Genomic DNA, 24,866 nt, shown 5'->3' with positions numbered 1-24,866 from the left:
GGAAGACTGAATACCTTATTGAACCCCTGGGGCATTCTGAGGCATCTCCAGAAGGCTAGATTTCAGTAGTAGGGCTAAATTAAATTGCCCTAGGGTAAAACTTAAGACCTAGCCTAACAAAGTATAAAAACAAACATGTTAAAGCTCAAGGAACTTAACTGTTAGAACAAAGCACAACTTTCTTAAAAGGATGACAATAAAATCCAGTGATCAGGGGTTTAATATTGTGAACTATGTATATGTGTGTGTGTGTGTGTGTATATATGTATATGTACATAAGAGGAAAGAGAACTTTTCAAAATGGAACTTAAAAAGCTTAAAAATATGTCTAAAGTGAAAACTTCATGAGACAAATATCAGATTAAAGAAAAGGTGAGCCAATTAGAAATGTAGCAAGGAAATATCCAAAATGAAGCACGTGGACAAAAACATTTGAAACAAATGGAAGCTCAGTGACCTGTGGGACAGTGTTAGTTGGTTTAACATATATGCCATTTTTGTCCTGAAAAAAGGGAAAGAGAAGCGGGAAATAAATTCTAAGAAAATAATGGATGACTTTTTTCCAAATTTGTTGAAAACTATAAACACAGATTCAAGAATCTCTCTGAATTCCAAGCAGGGTAAATCCTTGTGACCCTGGGGAGGCAAATTTTTCTTAAGTCTCAGAAGTCATGTATTAGAAACGAAAAAATTGGTATATTAGATATTAGAATTAAAAACCTCTCAATTGCATCATTAAGAAAAGGCAAGACAGGTAGTTCCTCTCGTGGCTCATCGGTAAAGAACCGACTAGGATCCTGAGGACAGGGGTTCGATCCCAGGCTTCTCTCAGTGGGTAAAGTATTCGGCGTTGCCAAGAGCTGTGGGTTGATCCTGAGTTGCTGTGACTGTGGTGTAGGCCGGCAGCTGTAGCTCGGATTTGACCCCTAGCCTGGGAACTTCTGTATGCCTCCGGTACAGCCATAAAAAGACAAGAAAAAGAAAGAAAAAGAAGAGGCAAGACAGAAAAGATGTAAAAAAATTCACACATCTCAAAGAAATTGTATTAAGATAATTCATAAAGTTCCTACAACTTAGTAATGTCGGTGCAGTTTTTTTTAATTGAGCACAAAATTTGAATAGAAATTTCACGAAAGATTTGAATAGAAACTTCACAAAAGAAGATATACAAATGGCTGATGAAAACCTGAAAGGATTCTGAACTTTGCAGTTATCATGGAAATGTGAGCTACCCCACTAGAATGCCTAGAATAAAAGGGCTAAGAACACTAAGTGGTGGGCATGTGAAACAACCAGAACTTGTCTGTCTTGCTAATGAGAATATGAAATGTTATATCTACTCTGGAAAATAGTTCAGCAGCGTCTTATAAAGTTAAATACGTGCTAATCATTTGACTCAGCAATTCCACTCTTAGGTGCTTATCCAAGAGAAATGAATATTGTCAAAACAGTCTTGTAGGGGAATGTTCATAGTACCTTTGTTGTTAATGGCCTCAAATTGGTAACAGTTCAGATAGCTGTAAACAGGCGAATGGATGAGCAAACCATAGTCCATCTGTGTCCTGGAACATTAAGCAATAAAACAGAGTGAGCTGTTGCTGATACGCACAACATGGACAAATATCAAAGACATGCTGAGAAAAAGAAGCCAGATACAAAAGAGTATGCAGTGCACACTTGCATTTACAATGAAATTCTAGGTCAGGCCAAATGAATCTATCGTGTGACTGAAAGCAGATCACCATTTGCCGGGGCCTGGCAGTGCGCGGGCCTGGGTATGAGGGAAGCCTTTGGAAAGACTTAATCTTGGTTTTGGTGGTAGTCCCACAGGTGTATATGTTTGATGAGCTTCCAAAACTCATCAAACTGTACTGCTGTAATAGGTGCATTTTATTATATATGAATTATATTTCAATAAAAGTGATTTTTTAAAAAAATTTAGAGGAAGTACGGAGTTCCCATTCTGGCACAGAGGAAATGAATCTGACTAGGAACCATGAGGTTGTGGGTTTGATACCTGGCCTTGCTCTGTGGGTTAAAGATCCAGGGTTGTGAGCTGTGGTGTAGGTCGCAGATGCGGCTTGGATCTGGCATTGCTGCAGCTGTGGTGTAGGCCGGCAACTGTAGCTCCAATTCAGCCCCTAGCCTGGGAACCTCCAGATGCCGCAGGTGCAGCCCTAAAAAGCAAAAAAAAAAATTAGAGAAAGTGAAGGAAGCCAGGAACTTTATTATCTTATTTAATCTTCACAGTTATTTAGTTATTTATTCATTGAAGAATATTAAATGCTTTCTGAGGTTCTACATATCAGCCTCTCTGCCAGAGTACAACTGTGAGCAAAAGCTGTCATGGTTTCCACTTACCCTGATGTGCAGTTTATTTGGTAGAAAGATATCAATAAAAAGTGTCCCCCAGTGAAATACGGAAAAGAAGGTGCTATGAGAGTATATAATACATTCACCCTTGGTGTATAATACATGCTTGTATTCATGTGATAAATGACATGGTACATACACATATAATATATGAAGCATTTTCTGTGCTTTGGTTTCTTCATTTGTAAGTTCTATCCATCCGATAGGGTTATTTTAAAGTACTGAGTGAGTTAATCCATGTAAAGTGGATCCTAAAATTAGGATTTGTTTTCTGAAAGACTCTAAATTAAAAAAAAAAAAACTTAAAAAATGTGATTTAAGGATTTTTTTTGGCCCTTTTTTTTTCTCTAATCAGACTTTTTGATTGGTTCAGAGTCATTGTTATATTTCATTTATTCATAAAATAAACTTATCAGTCCCAGCTATTGGCAGGAGTTGTATATGCTAGGTTTTTACAGTGTCAGAAGAGAAGATATGATTCTGGCCCTTCAGGATTTCCCAGTCAGGTGGAGAGGAGAAGAAGATGTTATGAAAAAATAAGGCAGAATAGAGTGGTAAGTGCATAATAGTGGTATTTATAAGGTGTTAGGTAAACAAGCTATTTCCCACCTGGGACACTGGGAACAGCCTTTGGAGGCAGGATGGGTTGGGGCAGCAGTTAATGCTCGAAGGGAGGCCAAATGTGAAGGGAAGATCTAGTACATCATTTTATTAATTGCTTCCCACAGCTCTGTGAGAGGTGTAGTATTCCATTTTACAGATGAGGAAATGAGTGAGGAGGTAGAGTCAGGCTTTTAACTCTTCTGAGACTCCAGAGTTTGCAATCTCTGTTACCGCTAATGAATGTCTACTTAAAAGAATTTTTGCTTTTTTATTTGGAGGAATCATTGTTCCTTCTAGGAGGTAGGATAGGTTCAGATGCTGGGTAGTGCTGTTTTAGAAATTGTGATGATCCTAGATGACAAAAAAAAAGGGGGAAAGGAAGCTTAAGTCTCTTATCCAGCAGAATTTGCAGTGTTCTGAGCCTGGAATGAAACATAAGATAAAAGGGTTTATGGTTATGCGTGGATCTCTCTCTCCAAATAGGAGAGCTCAGCTGGGCTTGGGTACAGAACAGTTTCTTCTCCTAGTGTGACACAGTAGAAAGAATATGGCCTTACAGTCAGATGACAAGATTTGAATTCCATCTGCCAGTGGGGTCACTTGGTACACCTCTTGAGTGTTACTACCTAGCCATAGGAATGTTGTGAGAATTAAGTAAGACAGCCTATGAGAAATGTGTAACGCAGTACCAAGTGTAGAAGATACCTCAACTTCCCCATCTGCAAACAGCTGGGCTCCTGAGAGGGCTCTAAGACAAAAGATGAAACTAGACAACTTGCTCTAATTTTCCTGGACATTTCTGACTCTATTAGAATTATGATGACATTATTTCATTTGATCCTGATAAAAAGCTCAGTAGAGTAGAGTAGGGCAGGTATTTATAAATGAGAAAATGTAGTCCTCTTGCTTATTTCTTGAAATTCTTTGGAAACCTGTTGCTTGAAAAAGATTTTCTAGAACATTAAGTGGTATGATAGTGACATCTACTGTAATAGCTCATATTATTACAATCTTTGAAGAAGCTGAAGTTTAGATAATCGAACAGTATTATAAGGAAGATCTTGACAGTTGATTTGATCACCTGCCATTTTGGGGGAGAGGATGTGTAAAACTATCATCAAATATACTTTAACAGAACCCCTCGTATAATTACAATAAAACCTCAATTTTCCAAAAACCATCATCACTTAAAAGATCTGGATTATTGGAAGAGGTGTAAAGATGTTGAATTCTCTAATCAGTTATAACTGAAACTTTTAAAATTCAAGGTAGTCCTGGGATTGGTGTGTAGGCTAAAAAAAGCTAGATTTGGTAAGTGGGAAGAATATTGGGTGGAAGGGATCAGAGATAGACAAAGGCAGAGAGGAGGAATATAGGATGACAGGAAAGCAGGAGATAGACCCATAACATTTCTTCAGGAATTTATTTATTTTTTGTTTTGTTTTATTATAGTTGATTTATGGAGTTGTGTCAGTTTCTGCTGTGCAGCAAAGTGACACAGTTCCACACTCATATACACTCTTTTTCTTATATTATCTTCCATCGTGTTCCATCACAAGTTATTAGATATAGTTGCCTGGGCTATACAGCAGGACCTCATTGCTTATTCACTCCAGATGCAATAGTTTGCATCTACTTACCCCAAACTCCCAGTCCATTCCACTCCCTCTCCCTTGGCAACCACAAAGTCTGTTCTTCATGTCGATGAGTTTGTTTCTTTCTGTAGATAGGTTCATTTGTGCTGTATTTTAGATTCCACATATAAGTGAAATCATGTGGTGTTTGTCTTTCTCCTTCTGACTTAATTCACTTAGAGTATGAGAATCTCTAGTTCCATCCATGTTGTTGCAAATGGCATTATTTCGTTCATTTTTATGGCTGAATAGTATTCCATTGTGTATATGTACTACATCTTCTTAATCTGTTCATCTGTTGATGGACATTTAGGTGGTTTCCATGTTCTGGATGTTGTAAATAGTGCTGCAATGAATGTAGCAGTGCCAGTATCTTTTTGAATTATAGTTTTATCTGGATATATGCCCAGGAGTGGGATTGATGGATCATAGAAATTTAATTTAAGAAGGAAGTTACTGAGATAGATTGTGGAGTTAGTACAGGTATAGTCCAAGCTCTTCACTTTGCAATGTAATACAATTAGAATTGTTGGATGTGCTGATCTTAAAATGCTTCTTAAAAAAAGCAAACAAACCTCAAAACGATTTGTATTCAATATGAGAATATAGATTTTTGGGGGTAACCCATAAAAGTTGTCCTTGGAGGATTAACTGGTAACTAGACTCCTCTAATTCTCTGGATATTCCATTTGAAAGTTCATTAAAGTTGTGTTTTTGGTAAATTTGCTAATGAATTGTCCTATTTTAATTTATCATAAATCGGTTACATTCTTTTAACAATTTTAAAATATTTAATTTTGAAGTATTTGAAGTGTACAGAAAACGTTCAAATATTTTAGATTAGCAGACATCCATGTACCCACTACCCAGATATAACATATATTAACATTTTGCCATATTTGTCTGGGTAATTTTTTAAAGAAATAGAATCTCATATACATAGCTCAAGCTCCTATCTACTATGTATTTCTTTTTCTGTTACTGTAGATGTAATTGTAAATGCTGTATAGTATTTACGTGGGAACTTAAGTTGAAAGCTGCTTTGGGGAAAGTTTGGCCATACCCAGTAGAGTTGACAGTGGTCTTTGTCATTTATCTCATGTAATAAGCCACTCCAAAATTTAGTGGCTTAGAACAGTGATTTCTTTTTTTTTTTTTTTGTCTTTTTGCTATTTCTTTGGGCCGCTCCCGTGGCATATGGAGGTTCCCAGGCTAGGGGTCTAATCAGAGCTGCAGCCACCGGCCTCTGCCAGAGCCACAGCAACGCGGGATCCGAGCCATGTCTGCAGCCTACACCACAGCTCACGGCAACACCGGATTGTTAACCCACTGAGCAAGGGCAGGGACCGAACCCGCAACCTCATGGTTCCTAGTCGGATTCGTTAACCACTGCGCCACAATGGGAACTCCTTTTTTTTTTTTTTTTTTTTAGAACAGTGATTTCTTATTTCTCCTCATTCTGTGGGTTGTCTCGATGGTTCTTCTGCTTGTTTCACTTGGGCTTCTTGATGGGTCTACCTTCCGCTGGGACATTGGCTGGCCTGGAAGTTTCAAGGTGGCCTCACTCACATGTTTGGCAGTTTGTGCTGGTTGTCAGCTGCAAGTACTCTTGTTTCCCTGCCGTGTGACCACGTATCTTCCAGTAGGCTAGACTAGCTTCCTTCCATGGTGGCTTGAAGGCAGCTATCTGAGAAATAGAAGTGAAAGTTGCAAGGTTTTTGAGGCCTGGGCCCTGATCTCAGATGGTATGGCTTGAACACATTTTGGTGGTCAAAGCCATTCACAAGGCCAGCCTAGATTCAAGATGAGGGGAGGTAGATTTAGGAGTCACATTGCATAAGCACATGAAAGACTCACTGGCCTCCACCTTTAAAGACAGTCTGCCACATTATCTTACTTTTCATTTCATTATTTTATTCGTATCTGTCTTGGAGAAAACTTTCGCAAAAACAAAGCCATCTACAAAATTCTTCACTGTTGAATTGTTTAAAATAGCAAAAAAAAGTAAAACAATGTAACTATCCTTCCATAGGAAAATGGCTAATTTTAGTTTATTCATAATACCATGTAACAACTAAAATGGATGAACTGCATCTGTATGGATCACCATGAGTGATTCTAAAAATAAGGTGAGTGAAAATATCTGGTTGGAAAAGAATATGGGGAGAATGATATTTATATAATAGCTTTTTAAATCAAAACCGTCTTTGGTGCTCTGAATGACTTCCATCCTTAGATGACCAGTTAAGCCGCAGTGTTTTCTGGCCAGGCTGCGTGCTTGGTCTGGGCTCGCCATCACTAACAAGCCTGTATTTAGTTTGTTGGCCATTTGAGAGAGTGTGGCTCTTAGTGCAACTTCATCAGTAATGTGGGAAAAATCATCTTAGAGTACAGTTCTTGAGATAGTCCCTTAGTAATGCTGTCATATTTAAAATATAACCAGTTTAACCTCCCTGAGTATGTTTTTAAATCTGGAAATGAGAAGGGTGATATGTATCTCATAGAGGTGTTGGGAACATTAATTGAAATAATAATATGTAAAATATGTGAGCAGTACCTAATATATGGTAGATGCTCTCAAAACAGAAGTTGACAAAAAATTATAAAAGTATATAGAATGTCACATATGTTCAGTTTGCTTTCAAATTGTGTAATGACTAGGTAGGATTACTTTAATTACAATAGGCTTCTGGAGTTCCTGTGGTGGCTCAGCAGTATTGAACCCAGCTAGTATTCATGGGGACACTGGTTCGATCCCTAGCCTTGCTCAGTGGGTTACGGATCTGGCATTGTCATGAGCTGTGGTATAGGTTGAAGAGGAGGCTCAGATCTGGTGTGGCTGTGGCATAGTCACTACAGCTACAATTCGACCTCTAATCTGGGGACTTCCGTATGCCTCGGGTACAGCCTTAAAAAGAAAAACAGTAGGCTTCTGAAATTATGCAAATCCTTGTGATTAGCTATAATGCTTTACAGTTGAAAGGAAGTTTAAATTTACAAAGTTCTTTCACATTCATTACCTGATTTTATTATCAAGATAACTTTGTAAGATGATTTCTTCTATCAAAATAAGACTCCGAGTTTCAGGAAAAGTTAATAAACAAGCAGTGGTAGTAGAAAGTTAATGATGGTTTTAGTGAAAGCATATTAAAGTAGAAATTATGATATTATGAGTTATTTTGTGTTTGTGTGCTTTACCTCCTTAAATTCTGAATAGGTTTGGCTTTGGACTTTTCTCTGTGTGTGTGAGAGAGAGAGGGAGAGGGAAGGAGGGAGGGAAAAGGGGAGAGGAAGAAAGGTTGTAGAAAAGGGTTGGGTGTGTCTTGATGAAACCCTGGAAAGGGAGATCCACAGACTCTTAACTCAAATATGATAGTGTGTTATGCACCCCCCCCAGTCACATTTTTAATAAAGGCTGGTTTACAAAGCTGATTGCCAAGATTTTTGTGTGTGTGCAAATATGTAAGCATTTCAAAAAAAAAGACATATAAGCCTCTGATGGCCACTAAGTATAATAGGGATTGAGGAGATTCCCTTAGATTGGATATGGATTAAAATTAACCACCAATTTGGCTGACCTTGTAGGATTTTCAAAGCCAGATGTGGCAAATTTATTTGGTGGGTACTGGTCAAATGCATAGATTCAATTCCTGTTCAAAGTTAAGAGTTATGCATTTTTTTTAACCCCTTGTTTTGGTTTTATGTTTTAAAAATTTAAGATAAACCTAGAAGTTTGTGACTCTCCAGCGTCTTTTGTGAAATGAAACTGGTGGTGGCTGGTATTTTAGGTAGTCTCACTTCTTGACAAATTTCCCATTTTAGGATGTTTTGTAATTTTTTTTTTTTTGTCTTTTGTTGTTGTTGTTGTTGTTGCTATTTCTTGGGCCGCTCCCGCGGCATATGGAGGTTCCCAGGCTAGGGGTTGAATCGGAGCTGTAGCCACCGGCCTACGCCAGAGCCACAGCAACGCGGGATCCGAGCCTCGTCTGCAACCTACACCACAGCTCACGGCAACGCCGGATCGTTAACCCACTGAGCAAGGGCAGGGACCGAACCCGCAACCTCATGGTTCCTAGTCGGATTCGTTAACCACTGCGCCACGATGGGAACTCCTGTTTTGTAATTAAAAAAAAATTATGTACTTCATGTATTAGGTTTTATCATCTCTTTTTCCTTGTATCGTAAGTAAATCACCATTTATGTGGATTTACTTCCACATAAGTAAATTTGACTTTGCTTGGGATTATTTGGCAGTGTTGGATTAATTTTAAAACAGGGTTATACCTATCACTCTGAAATAATTTAGAAACAAATGATAATGTATTTTTTGTTTGTTTTGTTTTATATTTCAGAGACTCTTGATTTTGGAAGAAATACCTGGTAACCAACATGACTGAGTTCTGGCTTATATCAGCTCCTGGGGAGAAAACCTGTCAGCAAACATGGGAGAAATTGCATGCGGCAACTACAAAGAACAATAATCTTGCTCTCACTTCAAAGTTCAACATTCCTGACTTAAAGGTAAAACTGCTGTGCTAAATAGGTCATCATGAAGGGAGGACAATTGTCTCTCTCTCTGCTTACCTTTTGGTAGAAATGAGATATCCAGGTTTCTTCAAAGAACATTCTTTGGTCCCTAGGGATTGGCATAATTTAAACCTTGCCTTGTTCTTCCCAATCTTCAGGTTTTAGATAATGAGGAAATCGAGATTTTTTTTTTTTTTTGAAGTAGTTTTTCCTAAACTTCTGTGCTTTTCTAAATTGTAATTTAAATTTTAATGAGATATCTTACAAAAATACTTGATATGTTACTTCCCCAAATACGATTTTTAGAATTGAAAAATCTTGGGGATGTATATTCTTAAATATCATAATGGGAAGTTCCTGTTGTGGCCTGGCAGTTTACAAACCCGAGTAGTATCCATAAGGATGTGGGTTTGATCGCTGGCCTTGCTCAGTGGATTAAGAATCTGGCGCTGCTATGAGCTGTGGTGGATTAGTTTTGCAGATTAAGTTGGATTAGGTTGCAGCTTCAGCTCAGATCTTGCGTTGCTGTGGCTGTGGCATAGGCTGGCAGCTGCATCTCTGATTCAACCCCTAGCCTGGGAACTTCCATATGCTGCAGGTTCAGACTTACAAAGAAAAAGAAAAAACAAAAAACAAAAAAACAAAAACATAATTCATTTTTCTGTTGTTAAATTCATTTAATACTCACTGATGATGTAAATGTTTTACTATTGTACCTCTTTAATTATACTTGGCAAATCTGACCTAGTTATGTAACCTAGTTTATCTACTTAACATTTATTAAACATTAGTAACCTAGTAGCCTTTAAGTGAAGCAGGCTGCCAGTAATTGGGTGACTGAACTTTTTTGTTGTTGTTTTGTTTTTTTTTGTTTTTTGTCTTTTTGCCATTTCTTGGGCTGCTCCCTCGGCATATGGAGGTTCCCAAGCTAGGGATCTAATTGGAGCTGTAGCTGCCAGTCTATGCCAGAGCCACAGCAGCGCGGGATCCGAGCTGCGTCTGCGACCTACATCACAGCTTATGGCAACGCTGAATCGGATGCTTAACCCACTGAGCAAGGGCAGGGATCGAACCCGCAACCTCATGGTTCCTAGTTGGATTCGTTAACCACTGCGCCACGGTGGGAACTCCCGTGACTGAACTTTTATAAAGAATGGAAAAGATCATGATGTTTCTCTTTTGCTGGTTAACCAAATGAGACAGACGAAGCACTCATGTAGGAAATACTTAAAATTACTGGTTCTTAGTATTTTGGGAGGTGTGGATTCCTTCGATACGCTGATGTAGACTGGACATTTCTTCCAAACCACACTTGCTTTCCCATACACAATTTTGCATACACGTTCAATTGCACACTCTCTGATGCACATCCGGGGACCCCTTAGGAGCTGCTGTTGTAAACCGTGACTTCAGATGATCCACCACCACTGGGCATTATAAGCAGAGGCACAGGTCTGCCAGTGTGGAATCTTCACGTCTAAATGGTGGTTGTACCCATGAATTAGAGGATTATCTTGTACATATAAATAGCTTTGAATATCTAGCAAACATTTTTAACCACACTTGCATAATACAAAATAAAATATGGAAAATTTAAGATTTGTGAGCCCTTCAAATCAAGATGTGTTATCTTGTTTTTTGGTTTTTTTTTTTTTTTTAAAATGAGGGCATTCCTGTTATGGCTCAGCAGATTAAGAATCTGACTAGTATCCATGATGATACAGGTTTGTTCCCTGGCCTTACTTAGTGGGTTAAGGATCCACCGTTGCTGGAACCTTCGGTGTAGGTCACAGATGTAGCTTGGATCTGGCATGGCTGTGGTGCGGACACGCAGCAGCAGCTCCGATTTAACCCCTAGCCTGGGAACTTCCCTAAGCCACAGGTACAGCCCTAGGAAAAAAAAAAGGATGAAACTTAAATAATAAAAGTGATATATTTCCCTTCTAGGTTGGCACATTGGATGTCTTGGTTGGTTTGTCGGATGAACTGGCTAAACTGGATGCATTTGTAGAAGGGTAATGTATTTATATGCATAAACTTGAGAAAATGAGAGTCGCTATTATCAGGTGACCTGGACATGTGGTTTATTGTCACATGTATACTCTGCTTATTGGAATTGTTTTAGAAAACAATGAAGAGTACCTGTTGTGGCTCTGCAGGGTAAGAACCTGACTGGTATGCATGAGGATGCAGGTTTGATTCCTGGCCTCATTTGTTGGGTTAAGGATCCAGTGTTGCCGAGGCTGTGGTGTAGGCCAGCAGCTACAGCTCAGATTTGACCTCTGGGCTGGGAACTTCCACATGCCATGGATGTGGCCCTAAGAAAACAAAACAAAAAAGAAAACAGTGACTTTTTTCTCTGTAAATGAACTTTATGAAGATAAAATTTATATACAATAAAATAAACCTATTTGAAGTGTGAAAATGGTGACTTTTTAATTTATATATATGTATATATATTATTTGTTTATTTGTTTATTTATTTATTTATTTATTTATTCTTTGCTTTTTAGGGCCACACTTATGTCATATGGAAGTTCCCCCAGGCTAGGGGTCTAATCGGAGCTGCAGCTGCTGGTCTACGCCACAACCACAGCAATGCCAGATCTGAGCCTCATCTGTGACCTACCCCACAGCTCATGGCGACGCCAGATCTTTAACCCACTGAGCGAGGCCAGGGATCGAACTCGCAACCTCATGGTTCCTAGTCGGATTCATTTCTGCTGCACCATGATGGGAACTCCTAATATGTGTATATTTTAAATTTTGTTGGGATATAGTTGACTTGCAATGTTGTATTTGTCTCAGGTGTACAGCAAAGTGAATCAGTTATATGTATACATAGATCTATTTTTTTTTCCCATATAGGTTATTACAGACCATTAAGTTGATTTCCCGGTGCTATACAATGGGTACTTGTTAATTATCTATTTAATATACAGTAGTGTTTTTAATATTTTTGAGATATAATGTATGTACCATGCAGTTCTCCTAAAGTGTACAGTTCAGAGATTTGTAGTATATTCACAGTTATGCAGCCATCACCTCAGTTAGTTTCAGTACATTTTCATCTCCCAGCTGCTACCGTGAACATCCTGTGTCCATTAGCACTTACTCCTTACCCTCCCACTGCCCAGTAATCTGCTTTCTGACACTAAAGATTGATTTTTCCGGACATTTCATATAAATGGAATCATACAATATGTGGTATCTTGTGTCTGGCTTCTTTTCCTTGGTGTAATGTTTTCAAGGTTCATCCATGTTATAGCGTGTGTCAACATTTAATTTCTTCTTATTACCAAATGTGGATATACTCCATTTTATTAATCCATTCATCAGTTGATGGACATTAAGGTTCTTTGAACTTTTTGGCTGATGTGAATAACGCTGCTATGAATATTTCTGTGGAAGTTTTTGTGTGCTCATATGTTTTCATTGCTCTTGGGGTAGAATTGCTGGGTCATATGGTAACTTTTTTTTTTGCTTTTTAGGGCTGCACCCACTTGCATATAGAGGGTCCCAGACTAGGGGAATAATTGGAGCTACAGCTGCTGGTCTGTGCAAGGCAGGATCCAAGCCTAGTCCATGACCTACAGCTCACGGCAATGCCAGATCTTTAACGCACTGAGAGGGGCCAGGGATTGAACCCGAATCCTCATGGATACTAGTCAGATTCGTTTCCGCTGAGCCACAGGGGGAACTCCATATGGTAACAAAAATGTTAACATTTTTGAGGAACTGCCAGACGACTTTCCAGATCGACTGACACCATTTTACAGTCTAACGGTATGCTGTTTCTAACTTCTCCATGTTCTTGACAGCATCGTTACTATCCGTCTTTTTTATTATAGCCATCTTAGTGGATGTTAAGGAATATTTTATTGTTTTGTTTGTCCTTTTGCCTTTTCTAGGGCCACTCCTGTGGCACATGGAGGTTTCCAGGCTAGGGGGTCTAGTCGGAACTGTAGCCACTGGCCTACACCAGAGCCACAGCAACGCCGGATCCTTAACTTACTGAGCGAGGCCACGGATCAAACCTGAAACCTCATGGTTCCTAGTCGGATTCGTTAATCACTGAGCCACAACGGGAACTCCCTTTCATTGGTTTTTTGATTTGCATCTTCCTGATGGCTAATAATGTGTTAAGCATCTTTTCATGTTGGCCATTCATGTTTCCTCTTTGGAGAAATACCTATTTGGATCCTTTGCCCATTTTTTAATTGGCTTACTTTTTTCGATCATTGACTTATAAGAGTTCTTTATATATTCTATTTTTTGTTTGTTTGCTTGTTTTTTCAGGGCCGCACCCATAGCTTATGGAGGTTCCTAGGCTAAGGGTCTAATTGGAGTTGTAGCTACTGGCCTACACCACAGCCACAGCAACATGGAATCTAAGATGTGTCTGCAACCTACACTGTAGCTCACAGCAGCACTGGATCCTTAACCCACTGAGCAAAGCCAGGGATTGAACCCACAACCTCATGGTTCCTAGTCGGATTCGTTTCCCACTGTGCCACGATGGAAACTCCCTTTATGTATTCCAGATATAACTCCCTTGCCATATATGACTTGCAAATATTTTCTCCCATTCTGTGGGTTGTCTTTACTTTCTATATAGTGTCCTTTGAAGCACAAAATCCTTAATATTTTTTTTTCTTTTTTGCCACTCTGCGGCATGTGGAATCCCTGGGCCCCAGATCAGATCCAAGCTACAGTTGCAACCCATGCCACAGCTGTAGCAATGCTGGATCCTTTAACCCATGATGCCAGGCTGGGGAGAAGACCTGCATCTTGGCGCTGCACAGATGCCACCGATCCCATTGCGCCGCATAGGGACTTCACAAAATATATAATTTTGATGTCCAGTTTATTCATTTTTTTTGTTACTTGTGTTTTTGATGTTATATCTGATTAGCCATTGCCTAATCCAAGGACACACGGTTCTATGTCTAAATTTTCTCCTAAGAGTTTTATAGTATTAGCTTTTACATTTAGGCCTTTGATCCATTTTGAGTTAATTTTTGTACATGGTATGGGTTAGTAGATGTACATGTGGATATCCAGTTGTCCTAATACCATTTATTCTCTCTCCATTGAATTGTCCTGATACCCTTGCAAAAATCAATTGCACATAAATGTAAGGGTTTACTTCTGGACCCTCAGTTGTACTCCATGTTCCCATCCTTATGCCAGCACCACATTGCCTTGATTACTGTAGCTTTGAAGTAAGTTTTGAAATCAGGAAGTGTGAGTTCTCCAACTTATTTTGTCTTCTTCAGGATTGTTTTGGCTAATCTGTTTCTTTTATTTCCATATGAATTTTAGGAACACTGTGTCAACTTTCTACAAAAAATCAGCTGGAATTTCTGTTCGGATTGTGCTGAATCTGTAGATAATTTAGGGAGTATTAACATCCTAACACATTAAAGTCTTTGGTCCATGAACATGGGATATTATGCCATTTATTTGAAGGTTATTTTGTGATGCTTTGATTTTCAAAATTCATTTCTTTTAGAAGACTTTCCTAGAGTATAGCTTTAGTCACTAGAAATTCAGTTACTGTGTATTTTAGCTGAAGATGGGTATGGAACCCTTAATAACTGTCTTTTAATTAACTGACAGAATCAGTCTATAATCCATTTGACTCTTGACATGCAGAGCATTTTAAATACTGAGGGCCTAGGTGAATAGGTATAATTTGTTTAAAAAAAACAATACCCCAGACTTTGGAATCTTAGAAATGTACATCTGATTGAAGATTTAAGGAGACGGGCTTGAATAGAGGGAACCTTACTCTTGAAATCTGTACAGAAGGGTTTTCCTGTTCATGCTGTTTTACTTTGCTGAACTGATCGAACCACCGTAATGCAGTGGCTCTGTTCATAGAGCCTGAGATGTGGCAGAGAGTCCCTTTAACACCACATCATGTGGTAAGAAAATAAATAGACCTAAAGATATACCCATGAGGCAGAAAGGCCAGTTGGGAGCCAGTTTTACAGTAGATTAGGCCAGAGATACCAAAAATCTCAACTAAGGCCAGGCACTAGACAATAAAAATAGAAAAGAGAGGATGAAAGGAAAAGTAACAAAATTGTTTTGTTTTTTGTTGTTTTTTTTTTTGGGGGGGGGGTCTTTTTGCCATTTCTTGGGCCGCTCCCACGGCATATGGAGGTTCCCAGGCTAGGGGTCGAATAGGAGCTGTAGTCACCGGCCTACGCCAGAGCCACAGCAACACGGGATCCGAGCCGCGTCTGCAACCTACACCACAGCTCAGGGCAACGCCGATCGTTAACCCACTGAGCAAGGGCAGGGACCGAACCCGCAAGCTCATGGTTCCTAGTGGGATTCGTTAACCACTGCGCCACGACGGGAACTCCACAAAATTGTTTTTAGGGTTAATAATTCCACCATTCATATGGAGCAAATGTGAAAATAATTATTGATGGTGTTCTTGAAAAACTGACTGATGGTAAGAATTATAGGTTTTTAGTTAAGAGTTGGAGGAAACTTGGTAGTTGCCGCTCCTGAGGTGATTGCCACCCCTACCTCATTACAGTGTTAGGTCATGACAAGGAAAGAGACATTGGGAAAGGAGGTTCCTGAGGATATAATTATTAACATTCACTTGGATGCCTTATTCATCACCTCGATAGCTTTCTAGAACTTTCTTTATATTGTCAGTGGGATATCTTGAGTATAGTTTAAAGGTTGCTCACATTTTTTTAGGGAAGTAGTGTGAAAAGTATTTAAGACAAATGTACTTCATTTGGTCAGAAGAACTGTAAGTTACCTATGTGGTTTGTTAGCCATTCTTTTCTACGCTGTTATGCAGTCTTTACCAAGATATGTGAAATTTAAAAACCATGTGGTTGTTCGACCTTTGTAGAATTTACAGAGGCTAGCTAAATGGCATAAATGCTCTAGTTTTTTTGTTTGTTTGTTTGTTTGACTTTTATGGCTGCACCTGAGGCATATGGAGGTTCCCAGGCTAAGGGTCGAATCAGAGCTGTAGCTGCTGGCCTACACCACAGCCACAGCAACGCGGATCTGAGCCGCGTTGGCGACTTACACCGCAGCTCATGGCAGCGCTGGATCCTTAACCCACCGAGCAAGGCCGGAGATCAAACCTGTGTCCTCATGGATACTAGTCAGATTCCAGATTGGTCTCCACTGAGCCATGACAGAAGCTCCCAAATGCTAGTTCGTAAAGTCTGAACGTTGTGGTATGTGGAATAAATTAGTTTATACTTTGTCAGTAATCTAATCAGTAGAGAAGATTTTTTTTTGTTTTCTTGCGCCAGTGGCATATGGAAGTTCCCAGGCCAGGAATAGAACTCACACTACATCTGTAACCAGAGCCACAGCAGTGACAATGCTGGATCCTTAACCTGCTAAGCCACGAGGGAAATGCCCGATATATATATATGTATTTTTTAAAGGTGACCATGTGTCATAGATGCTCTTGTAAAAATGCATAGGGAGATTGTCAGGTTCTGAGTTATGGGATCTTAAGTTAATAAATTTGATACCAAAGAATTCTATACTAAACTATTTCTGTGATAAACATGCACATTTATTTACAACGTTGTGGACATGCACATTTTTTGAACGTTCATAGCAAATGGTTCTGTTTACAAAATGCTAGTGTAGTTATATGGGAATAATGGTTTGTTTTTGAAGGAATGGGTGTATTTTGGAGACACAGCCAAGTGTATAAATCCCAATAAATCCCAAGTTAAACATGTTGAAGACTTATAGCTTGCATCATTTTTTTTTCTGAATTTATTCCACTTTCTTAGAATTGAGGTCATTCAGCATAGACTGTCATTCGCATTTTGCCCCCATGTCACTTTTTTTCCTGGCCCTTATTGGTTTATGCTGCAGGAGTATTGACCTCCCTTTCTCTTCAGCACGACACTCCAGGCAGTCTGGACCCCCTCATCATTCCTTATTTTTCTGCTTCTCCGGATCTTGACTCATATGATGCCTTGAGGCAGCAAGAATATGCTTTCTTCCTATCTAGTCAGCCCTTCAGGACCATTCTTGTCCTTCATTGCCCTGCTCCTATCTGTTTACCGCAGCTGAAAGTAATCCTTTTTTCCATGCTTCTCTGTTTGTAATCTGGTCATCTCAGCTGGCATTTACCACAGATTGCTTTGTATTTAGTTGTCTTTTTTTTGGTATCTCTCCATTTCAGTTTTAAGCAGTGGGAACTAAAGATTTTCGTCCTGTATACTTTTGTATCCCACCCACAGCCTAGAGGCAGACAAGGAATTGAGGGAAAGAACACCAGACTCCAAAGTCCGGATACCACGTTCTGATCACAGCTCTGCCACGAACTGGTTTTGGGATTTCTGGGACTAAGTCACTTTTTCTATTCCTGGGTGTCTTTATTTATAAAGTGAAAGGATTGGTGATATCCAAGTGCCTCAGTATTTTGGCACTGTAGTCTCCTCTTTAGCATCGTTCCTCTCAGATAATAGATACTCAGTAAATAGTTAATGAACAAATAATGTAGGACCGCGTTCTTCATCATTACTTGCTTGTATTCTGTTGCCTGTTGGATGCCTCTTGTCCTAAGGGGAAGCACATAACTGGTGAGTGCAGCTCCTGCTTCCTTTTTTGTTCTGGTCCTTGCAGTGGGATCTGTTGCCCAATTTTTCAGCTTATTCTCACTAGCTTTCCACTCCTTTCTTTCCAGACTTAATAAACATATTGGATGTGGTCTCCTTAAAACTACAGTTATTCAGTTGAGTTTTACGTGTAATAGAATCTTGGTCCATTTTGTCCTTCAAACATGATTTTAGAAGTTAGGATCCATTTGTTCCATATCATATAGATAGTGTAATGGAACAAATAGAATCCAGTTCATGTCTCCATGTAATGGGTTCGTTGCATAGTGTGGAGTTGAGGTTGTTTCCCTGAAAATGATTGTTGATTTTATTTTTCTCCCAAGGGTCGTTAAAAAAGTGGCTCAATACATGGCTGACGTATTGGAGGATAGTAGGGATAAAGTTCAGGAGAATCTGTTGGCCAATGGAGGTAAGCTCATGGTTCCTGATTTGATGTTGACTTCCATAAAGTGAACACCTTAAAAAAGACCTATAGATAAGGATATTAAATACAATGGAAAGCCATTAGAATAGATTTATTATTACTGAATTTGGTGATACCTCCAGTTACATATTGTCCCCTGAAATACAACCTCTCACAAGACAATCCTACATAATATATAATGTAGTTTGTGATGTGGGTCCTTCCAAAAAGCAATATTATAGAGTCGTACCTAAGTTCTTTCTAGGATCTGTTTGTCAACTCCCATTTACAAGTGTGTTTCCAAGTTGCATGTCTCCGCGTTGTTCTAGCTGAATACTTGCTGTCCTCTCTAGCTTTTTGTATTTAATAGCGTCTAATTACTAAAGCCTTAGAATAGAAATTATAAATTTTATTGCAGAGTAATGAGTCCTCCCCTCAACTTCGAATGTAGTATTTCTTTAGTACCTATAGAATAGTCTACTAGTGACCTCTCTGTAGCTAGAAACTAATACTTACATAGAGTTTGCTCTGTGTAATACTAGGTTTATAAAGATGATTTTGACCACATTGTTGTTGTTTGTACTTGAATAATCTGTTTTCTTATGAAATATCACTTGAGCATTTGCTTCATTTTAAATTAGGCTGATTATGGAGTTCCCATTGTGGCTCAGCAGGTTGAGAACTCAACATAGTGTCTGTGAGGATGCAGGTTTGATCTCTGGCCTCTCTCACTGGGTTAAGGATCTGGCACTGTCCCAAGCTGCGTCATAGGTTGCCGATGAGGCTCAATTCAAAGTTGCTGCAGCTGTGATTTAGGCCAGCAGCCGCAGCTCTGATTCAACTCCTAGCCCAGGAACTTCCATATGCCATAGGTGTGGCCCTAAAAAGAAAAAAAGTTAGGCTGATCTTTAGTCATATGTAATTCTAATAAGAAACAACCCTTTCCTTCCTTTCTTTTTTTCTTTCTTTTTTTTGTCTTTTTTGCTATTTCTTTGAGCCGCTCCTGTGGCATATGGAGGTTCCCAGGCTAGGGGTCGAGTCGGAGCTGTAGCCGCTGGCCTACGCCAGAGCCACAGCAACGTGGGATCTGATCTGCGTCTGCAACCTACACCACAGCTCACGGCAACGCTGGATCCTTAACCCACTGAGCACGGCCAGGGACCAAACCCACAGCCTCATGGTTCCTAGTTGGATTCGTTAACCACTGTGCCACGACAGGAACTCCCCTTTCCTTCCTTTCTATCCTCTGTTGCCTACTCTAATAAAGGTCACTCTGTGACTTAATTAACATTTGTCTTGGTGTGATGAGCCAGGGTCCAACAGAAGACCACAAGGAAAAGTGAAATAGAGATGTTTATTACTCCCAGGTGCTGGAGGAGGTGGCAGCACAGGGAGGTCAAGGCAGGGTACAGGCACAGGAGAATGGCAGGAGGGGGACACATGCCTTTATTAGGTGCTTCGGTGTTCCCAAGACAGTGCAGATTGGTTGATTCAAACCAAAAAGCCGGGTTTGGGTAAACTTTGAGGGGCTCTTATCTGAAGGGCACACTAGGGGGAGACCCTGGGCCGCAGGGAAGAGTGCTCATCACCGGGTCATGTCAGGGAGATCATATCAGGAACTTACATTTACTGATGACTGGAGGCTTCATCAAGGAAGGGCTGTTATCTACTGTAATTTCTAGGTTTCTGCAGGCCACTTGGCCACACAAAATGAATGCTGAGGCAGCAGCATGGAGGTTTGGCTAACCTCTCAACAGTCACTGTATTTTAAATCCAGTGTTTCTCTAATTTCATTTCTTCTTGCAAATAATAGATACTTACTCAGAAAAAAAAAGTAATTTATTTTTTTCTTCATTATCATAGTGATCCTAGCTTCTTTACTGTTTCTGTTAATATTTGGTTGGGGTAGAATTTAAATGTGTTAATTTAGGGTGCCTTTACTGGTCTCTAGGTACTTGATGAATTAGGGCAATCAGTCTGCCAGGTAGAATGGGAGTTGATAATCTAGCAGGCATTGTATCCAAAACTGCTTTTGTAAATACCATCTATGTTGTTGACTTGTTCATATGATGTAGGCAGAAGTTAGAGAAGATATTTTGATATGACTTACAGTTAGCCATAATTGTCATTTGATTTCTCTGACCTTGATCCCATCAGACTTGAGGGGTAAAGTCACCTTGACTACCAGACTTCCAGGGAATTAGTTATTGAGTGTCTCTTTGGCTCTGCATTTTTTATTCTTTTCATTTGAAAGTAAAAGGTCCGTGTTTTGAAAATTACTGAAATGCAGATTCCTAGAAATAGTCATCACATGGTTCTAACAGACAGGTTCATTTTCAGTTTGTTTGGGTAAGCTGCAAAGAAAGAACATATTTGTGTCAAATTCTACTTATTGAAGAGATAGTCTGAAGTAGCTTCTTATCTTTGTGTCTCATTCTCCCACATATGAGGCATGTCATGTCATGGTTATGTATGTATTCCATTTATTAAGTGATCAAATTAGAAGGAGAATTTTAATATAAACTTTTGAGTAAGGAGAAGAGATCCAGTCAGATTGCAAGGTAAAATTTTTGATTGAGCTATGTTATTTAGTGTATTACATTTAATATATCACACATTTATTTAACCAGGACTCTTTAGAAATGATACCTTAACTCATTGTCTCAATGCCAGATTTGACATGTAGCAAACTATAAAAAGTACTATTACTTCTTTGCAGTAATTAATTTATTCCCTTATTTCAGTTGACTTGGTTACTTATATAACAAGGTTTCAGTGGGATATGGCTAAATATCCAATCAAGCAGTCTCTGAAAAATATTTCTGAAATAATTGCCAAGGTAAGATAAAAAATGGCACAGGTAGGACACATTTATAGTGGCTTTATTTGTTTTGTAGGTATTTAGGTATGAAATACTCCAGTTTAGGATTTGACAAGGCATCTTAATTATATGTGACTAATACAAATAGGGCATACCGTTTAACTATAGCTTTACTGAAAAATTGAAAGCTGTCAAAAAAGATAACACTTCCATGTGTACATTATCCAAGTTGTGTAGTTTTACTTTTCTTAAGTGGTTAAGTTAATGTTGCATCAACAATGTTTAAATAAGGAAAGTAACTTTAAAATTTCATAGTTATTTAATTTTTAAGTGTTAGATTTATGAGTTGTTCAGATATGTAATAATGGTCACTTAAGAATGTTTATGTACATTCTACTGATTCAGATTAAACTTTATGGGTTCTCTGACACCTTCTCACATTCAGTATTGATCCTGTATTGAGAGAAAAATGCCCATATTCATGTGATTTTATGTAGTTTCAGAGAGTCCACAGGTGTTAAAGTCCATCCATGAACTCACTGAATTAAAAGTTCCTTTGATGTTGCAAAGTCCTTGAGCTTGAGAGAAAAATGTAGAAGTCTTATCTGAAACTATAATGAAGCAACATTTTTATGATCTGGTTAGGATGAAAAGTATGGTTTAAATTGCTTGGATAGACTCCTTGGCTTTTGTTGACTTTATTTGTATATTGTGCTCTGTGGTTAAATGTAAATGAATAAATAGACTATCAAGGACTTTAACTCAAGTCATCATATAATTTAATAAAAATGAGTAGCCAGGTAATATAAAGTAGTATTCTTCCTGTGACTGAGCCTTACTTTCTTTTGATCTCTATCAAGTATTAGTCATCTTCTTCCTGATACTGTTATAGATGAGGCAGCAGGCTCAGAGAGGTGAAGTGACTTACCCTAGTGCCACACAGCTAGTAATGGTAGAGCTGAGATGAAATTAGTTCTTCAAATACTAAATCTACTGCTTTGTGTTTTCTCCCTAAGTTATTAGTAGTTTTAACCATCTTTTTTGAAAAATCAGCTTTTATAACATTTATAAAAAACTTCAAATACAATTTTAACTTCATTGCAGAAATATTCTGTGTGTGAATGGTAGTGTTGTGAACTGCAAAACTTGTATGTGATTTAGTTTCTTTTGGAAATTAACCCTTCAGACTTCGGTGTGAGAGCCTTTTCGTAATCTCTATACCCAGCAGCCTAGATTCTAGTTACGTGGTTTAAGTAGTAATATAGTAACAACAATTAAAGACTACAACATTATCTCTAGCAGAAGAGATTTTATGAAAGTTACCATAGTTATTAAAAATGAAGTAGGTTTTTTTTAATGACCTTTAAAGCCATGCTTTTTAAATAATAGAAAATTCTTCTATCAGTAACTAGTGGTGTTTTGGTTTTTGAAGTTTAAACACAGTTACTTGAACTGTATTAATAAAGGCAGGTGTAGAAAAAAAATTCCCTGTTTTTCTTGCTTTCTTCTTAGGGAGTGACTCAGATTGACAATGACCTGAAATCTCGAGCATCCGCATATAACAACCTGAAAGGGAATCTACAGAATTTGGAACGAAAGAATGCGTAAGCTTGTTAAGTATATATAAATATTTAGAATTGGGGGTGCAATCTAGCGTACACTGAATGAACGATTGTTAGGGGTCAGTTAAGGTCTGGTTTGTACTGTTTCTGTAATTAAAATGGTGTTTTTTTCACTTCATGGAGAAAAGCTTCTTAATTGAGGCTAGTCCAAACAGAAGTGAGGCTGATTTTTTGCACTGATTTCATGCGTAATACTTGTGAGTTGGGTCCTGGTTTATCCCTTTATCCATCTGATTTTTACTGCTAAATTATCTAAAGTTAACTTTTAAATCAAATCATAGTTTAATTACATTACAATTGTCTGCTGCTTTAAAAGAATTTTATAGAAGAATCCTTTTATAATGTAATACTCATTCTTTAATTTATCTGTTTTCCAAGTTTAGATTTTTTTACATGTTAGGTTTTCTTAAAATAGAACACTCTTATTTTGGTTGATCTCAGGACAGTATGACCACTGCAGGTGTAGTAGCATTAAGCACTTAACTCTTCAAGTTATGAATTCATGTCCCAGAGGGAAGGTTGGAAGCTATCAGTGGTGCAAACAGAGCAAGTTATTTTCGTTACGAAATGTGCAAGGAGACCAAATGAAGACTGCTTTGAAAGAGCTGACTCTTGGGTTAACTCTAACCAAAATTGATACCCAGGGAGAGGGAGGAAAATCAAAGGTTGTGCCTCGATGATATGATTTCATAATTACGGTGAAGTCGACTTTAATTGATAGCTAATGAATAACACTTTCCCAGTCAAGATGTTATATATGTAATTAAGAGGAGCTAAGTTATGATAATTAAAGGGAGACACTAGGGGCAAATTCTGATAAAATGTTGACTTTTTTGGGCCTGGGAGATGGGAAATATTCAGCTAAATTTTGGCTTCTTATGTAAAATAAAAACATTAATTCAGACTAATCCCTCTCTTGAGATGTGTATGTATATATATGTAGTATGAGTGACCATGAGCCTGCCATTTCTTTATTTGTGTTACAGAAGCATGTGATTATCAGCCTAATGATTTTTTTTCTTATTCCTCAGAGGAAGTTTGCTAACTAGAAGTCTAGCAGAAATTGTGAAGAAGGATGACTTTGTTCTTGATTCAGAGTATCTCGTCACATTACTGGTCGTAGTTCCCAAGTATGTTTTTTTAATTACAAAAGGTTTTTTTACTTGTTAAACTATAGGAAAGATATTAGTGCCTGATATTTTAATTTGAAGTTTTCCATAAAACCCAGATGTAAAGGGAATATCACTTTGTCATTCATTCTGTCAACCAACCTGTAGTCATGTGGCACATACAGTACAATTTAGTTCATAACCTAGTATTAGAGATGTCAATTAAGGATTGAGTTTCCTTGGAGTTCCCATTGTGGCACAGCAGAAACGAATCTGACTAGGAACCATGAGGTTGTGGGTTTGTTCCATGGCCTTGCTCAGTGGGTTAAGAATCTGGCATTGCCATGAGCTGTGGTGTAGGTCACAGACGTAGCTCGGATCTGATGTTGCTGTGGCTGTGGTTTAGGCCTAAAAAATGCAAAAAAAAAAGAAAAAAAAAAGAGTTTCCAAATCAAATTTAGCAGCTTAGTAGAGATGGACCATTAAAAAATTAAATAATGCCAAATTATTGAGCTTTTAAATATTTATTTTATTTTATTTTATTTTTGTCTTTTTGCCTTTTTCTAGGGCCGCTCCCACAGCACATGGAGGTTCCCAGGCTAGGGGTCTAATTGGAGCTGTAGCTGCCGGCCTACACCACAGCCACAGCAACGCGGGATCCAAGCTGCATCTGCAACCTACACCACAGCTCACGGCAACACCGGATCCTTAACCCACTGAGCAAGGCCAGGGATCAAACTCGCAACCTCATGGTTCCTAGTCGGATTCGTTAACCATTTCGCCACGACGGGAACTCCTTAAATATTATTTTTAGATTTTTCAAAATAGGAAGCTCTGTGTGTTTCTGAAAAAATCTTTTTGATTGGTTAGAATGAATTAAGCCTCAAAGGAGCAAAAGATGGATTAGTTCAAAAGTTAGCTTATTTTTCCTGTGAAGGGCCAGATATTAAGTATTTTACCATTTGCAAGCCACATGACCTCTGTTACAACTACTCAGCTCTGCCACGTCAACTTTGTGGTTTAACTGAAAGCAGCCATACACAGTGTGTCTGTGAATGGATGTGGCTGTTTCAGTAAAACTTTATTTACAAAGACAGGTGCAGGTTATAGGTATAGTTTGCTGGATTAGATAATCTTTTGA

The 24,866-nt window shown here is 38.6% G+C and overlaps 1 protein-coding gene across 3 annotated transcripts in view; it reads left to right on the top strand.

Annotated features, from left to right (window-relative positions):
• The window catches only part of ATP6V1C1 (ATPase H+ transporting V1 subunit C1), a 51,266-nt gene that overhangs the window by 10,506 nt on the left and 15,894 nt on the right, over positions 1-24,866 (top strand). For 2 of the 3 annotated variants that reach the window (XM_047783484.1, XM_047783486.1), the window contains exons 2-7: positions 8,963-9,131; positions 11,085-11,152; positions 18,094-18,179; positions 20,918-21,012; positions 22,507-22,598; positions 23,648-23,746. In XM_047783484.1, the coding sequence (XP_047639440.1) occupies positions 9,000-9,131; positions 11,085-11,152; positions 18,094-18,179; positions 20,918-21,012; positions 22,507-22,598; positions 23,648-23,746 (572 nt within the window). In that variant the 5' untranslated portion in view covers positions 8,963-8,999. Of the gene's footprint in view, positions 1-6,642; positions 6,740-8,962; positions 9,132-11,084; positions 11,153-18,093; positions 18,180-20,917; positions 21,013-22,506; positions 22,599-23,647; positions 23,747-24,866 lie in introns of all 3 variants that reach the window. The other variant, XM_047783485.1, reaches the window with a different exon arrangement.

This window comes from Phacochoerus africanus, chromosome 6 (genome assembly GCF_016906955.1).
Source record: "Phacochoerus africanus isolate WHEZ1 chromosome 6, ROS_Pafr_v1, whole genome shotgun sequence".
Lineage (NCBI taxonomy): Eukaryota > Metazoa > Chordata > Mammalia > Artiodactyla > Suidae > Phacochoerus > Phacochoerus africanus.
This window is presented reverse-complemented; position numbering and strand designations above follow the sequence as displayed.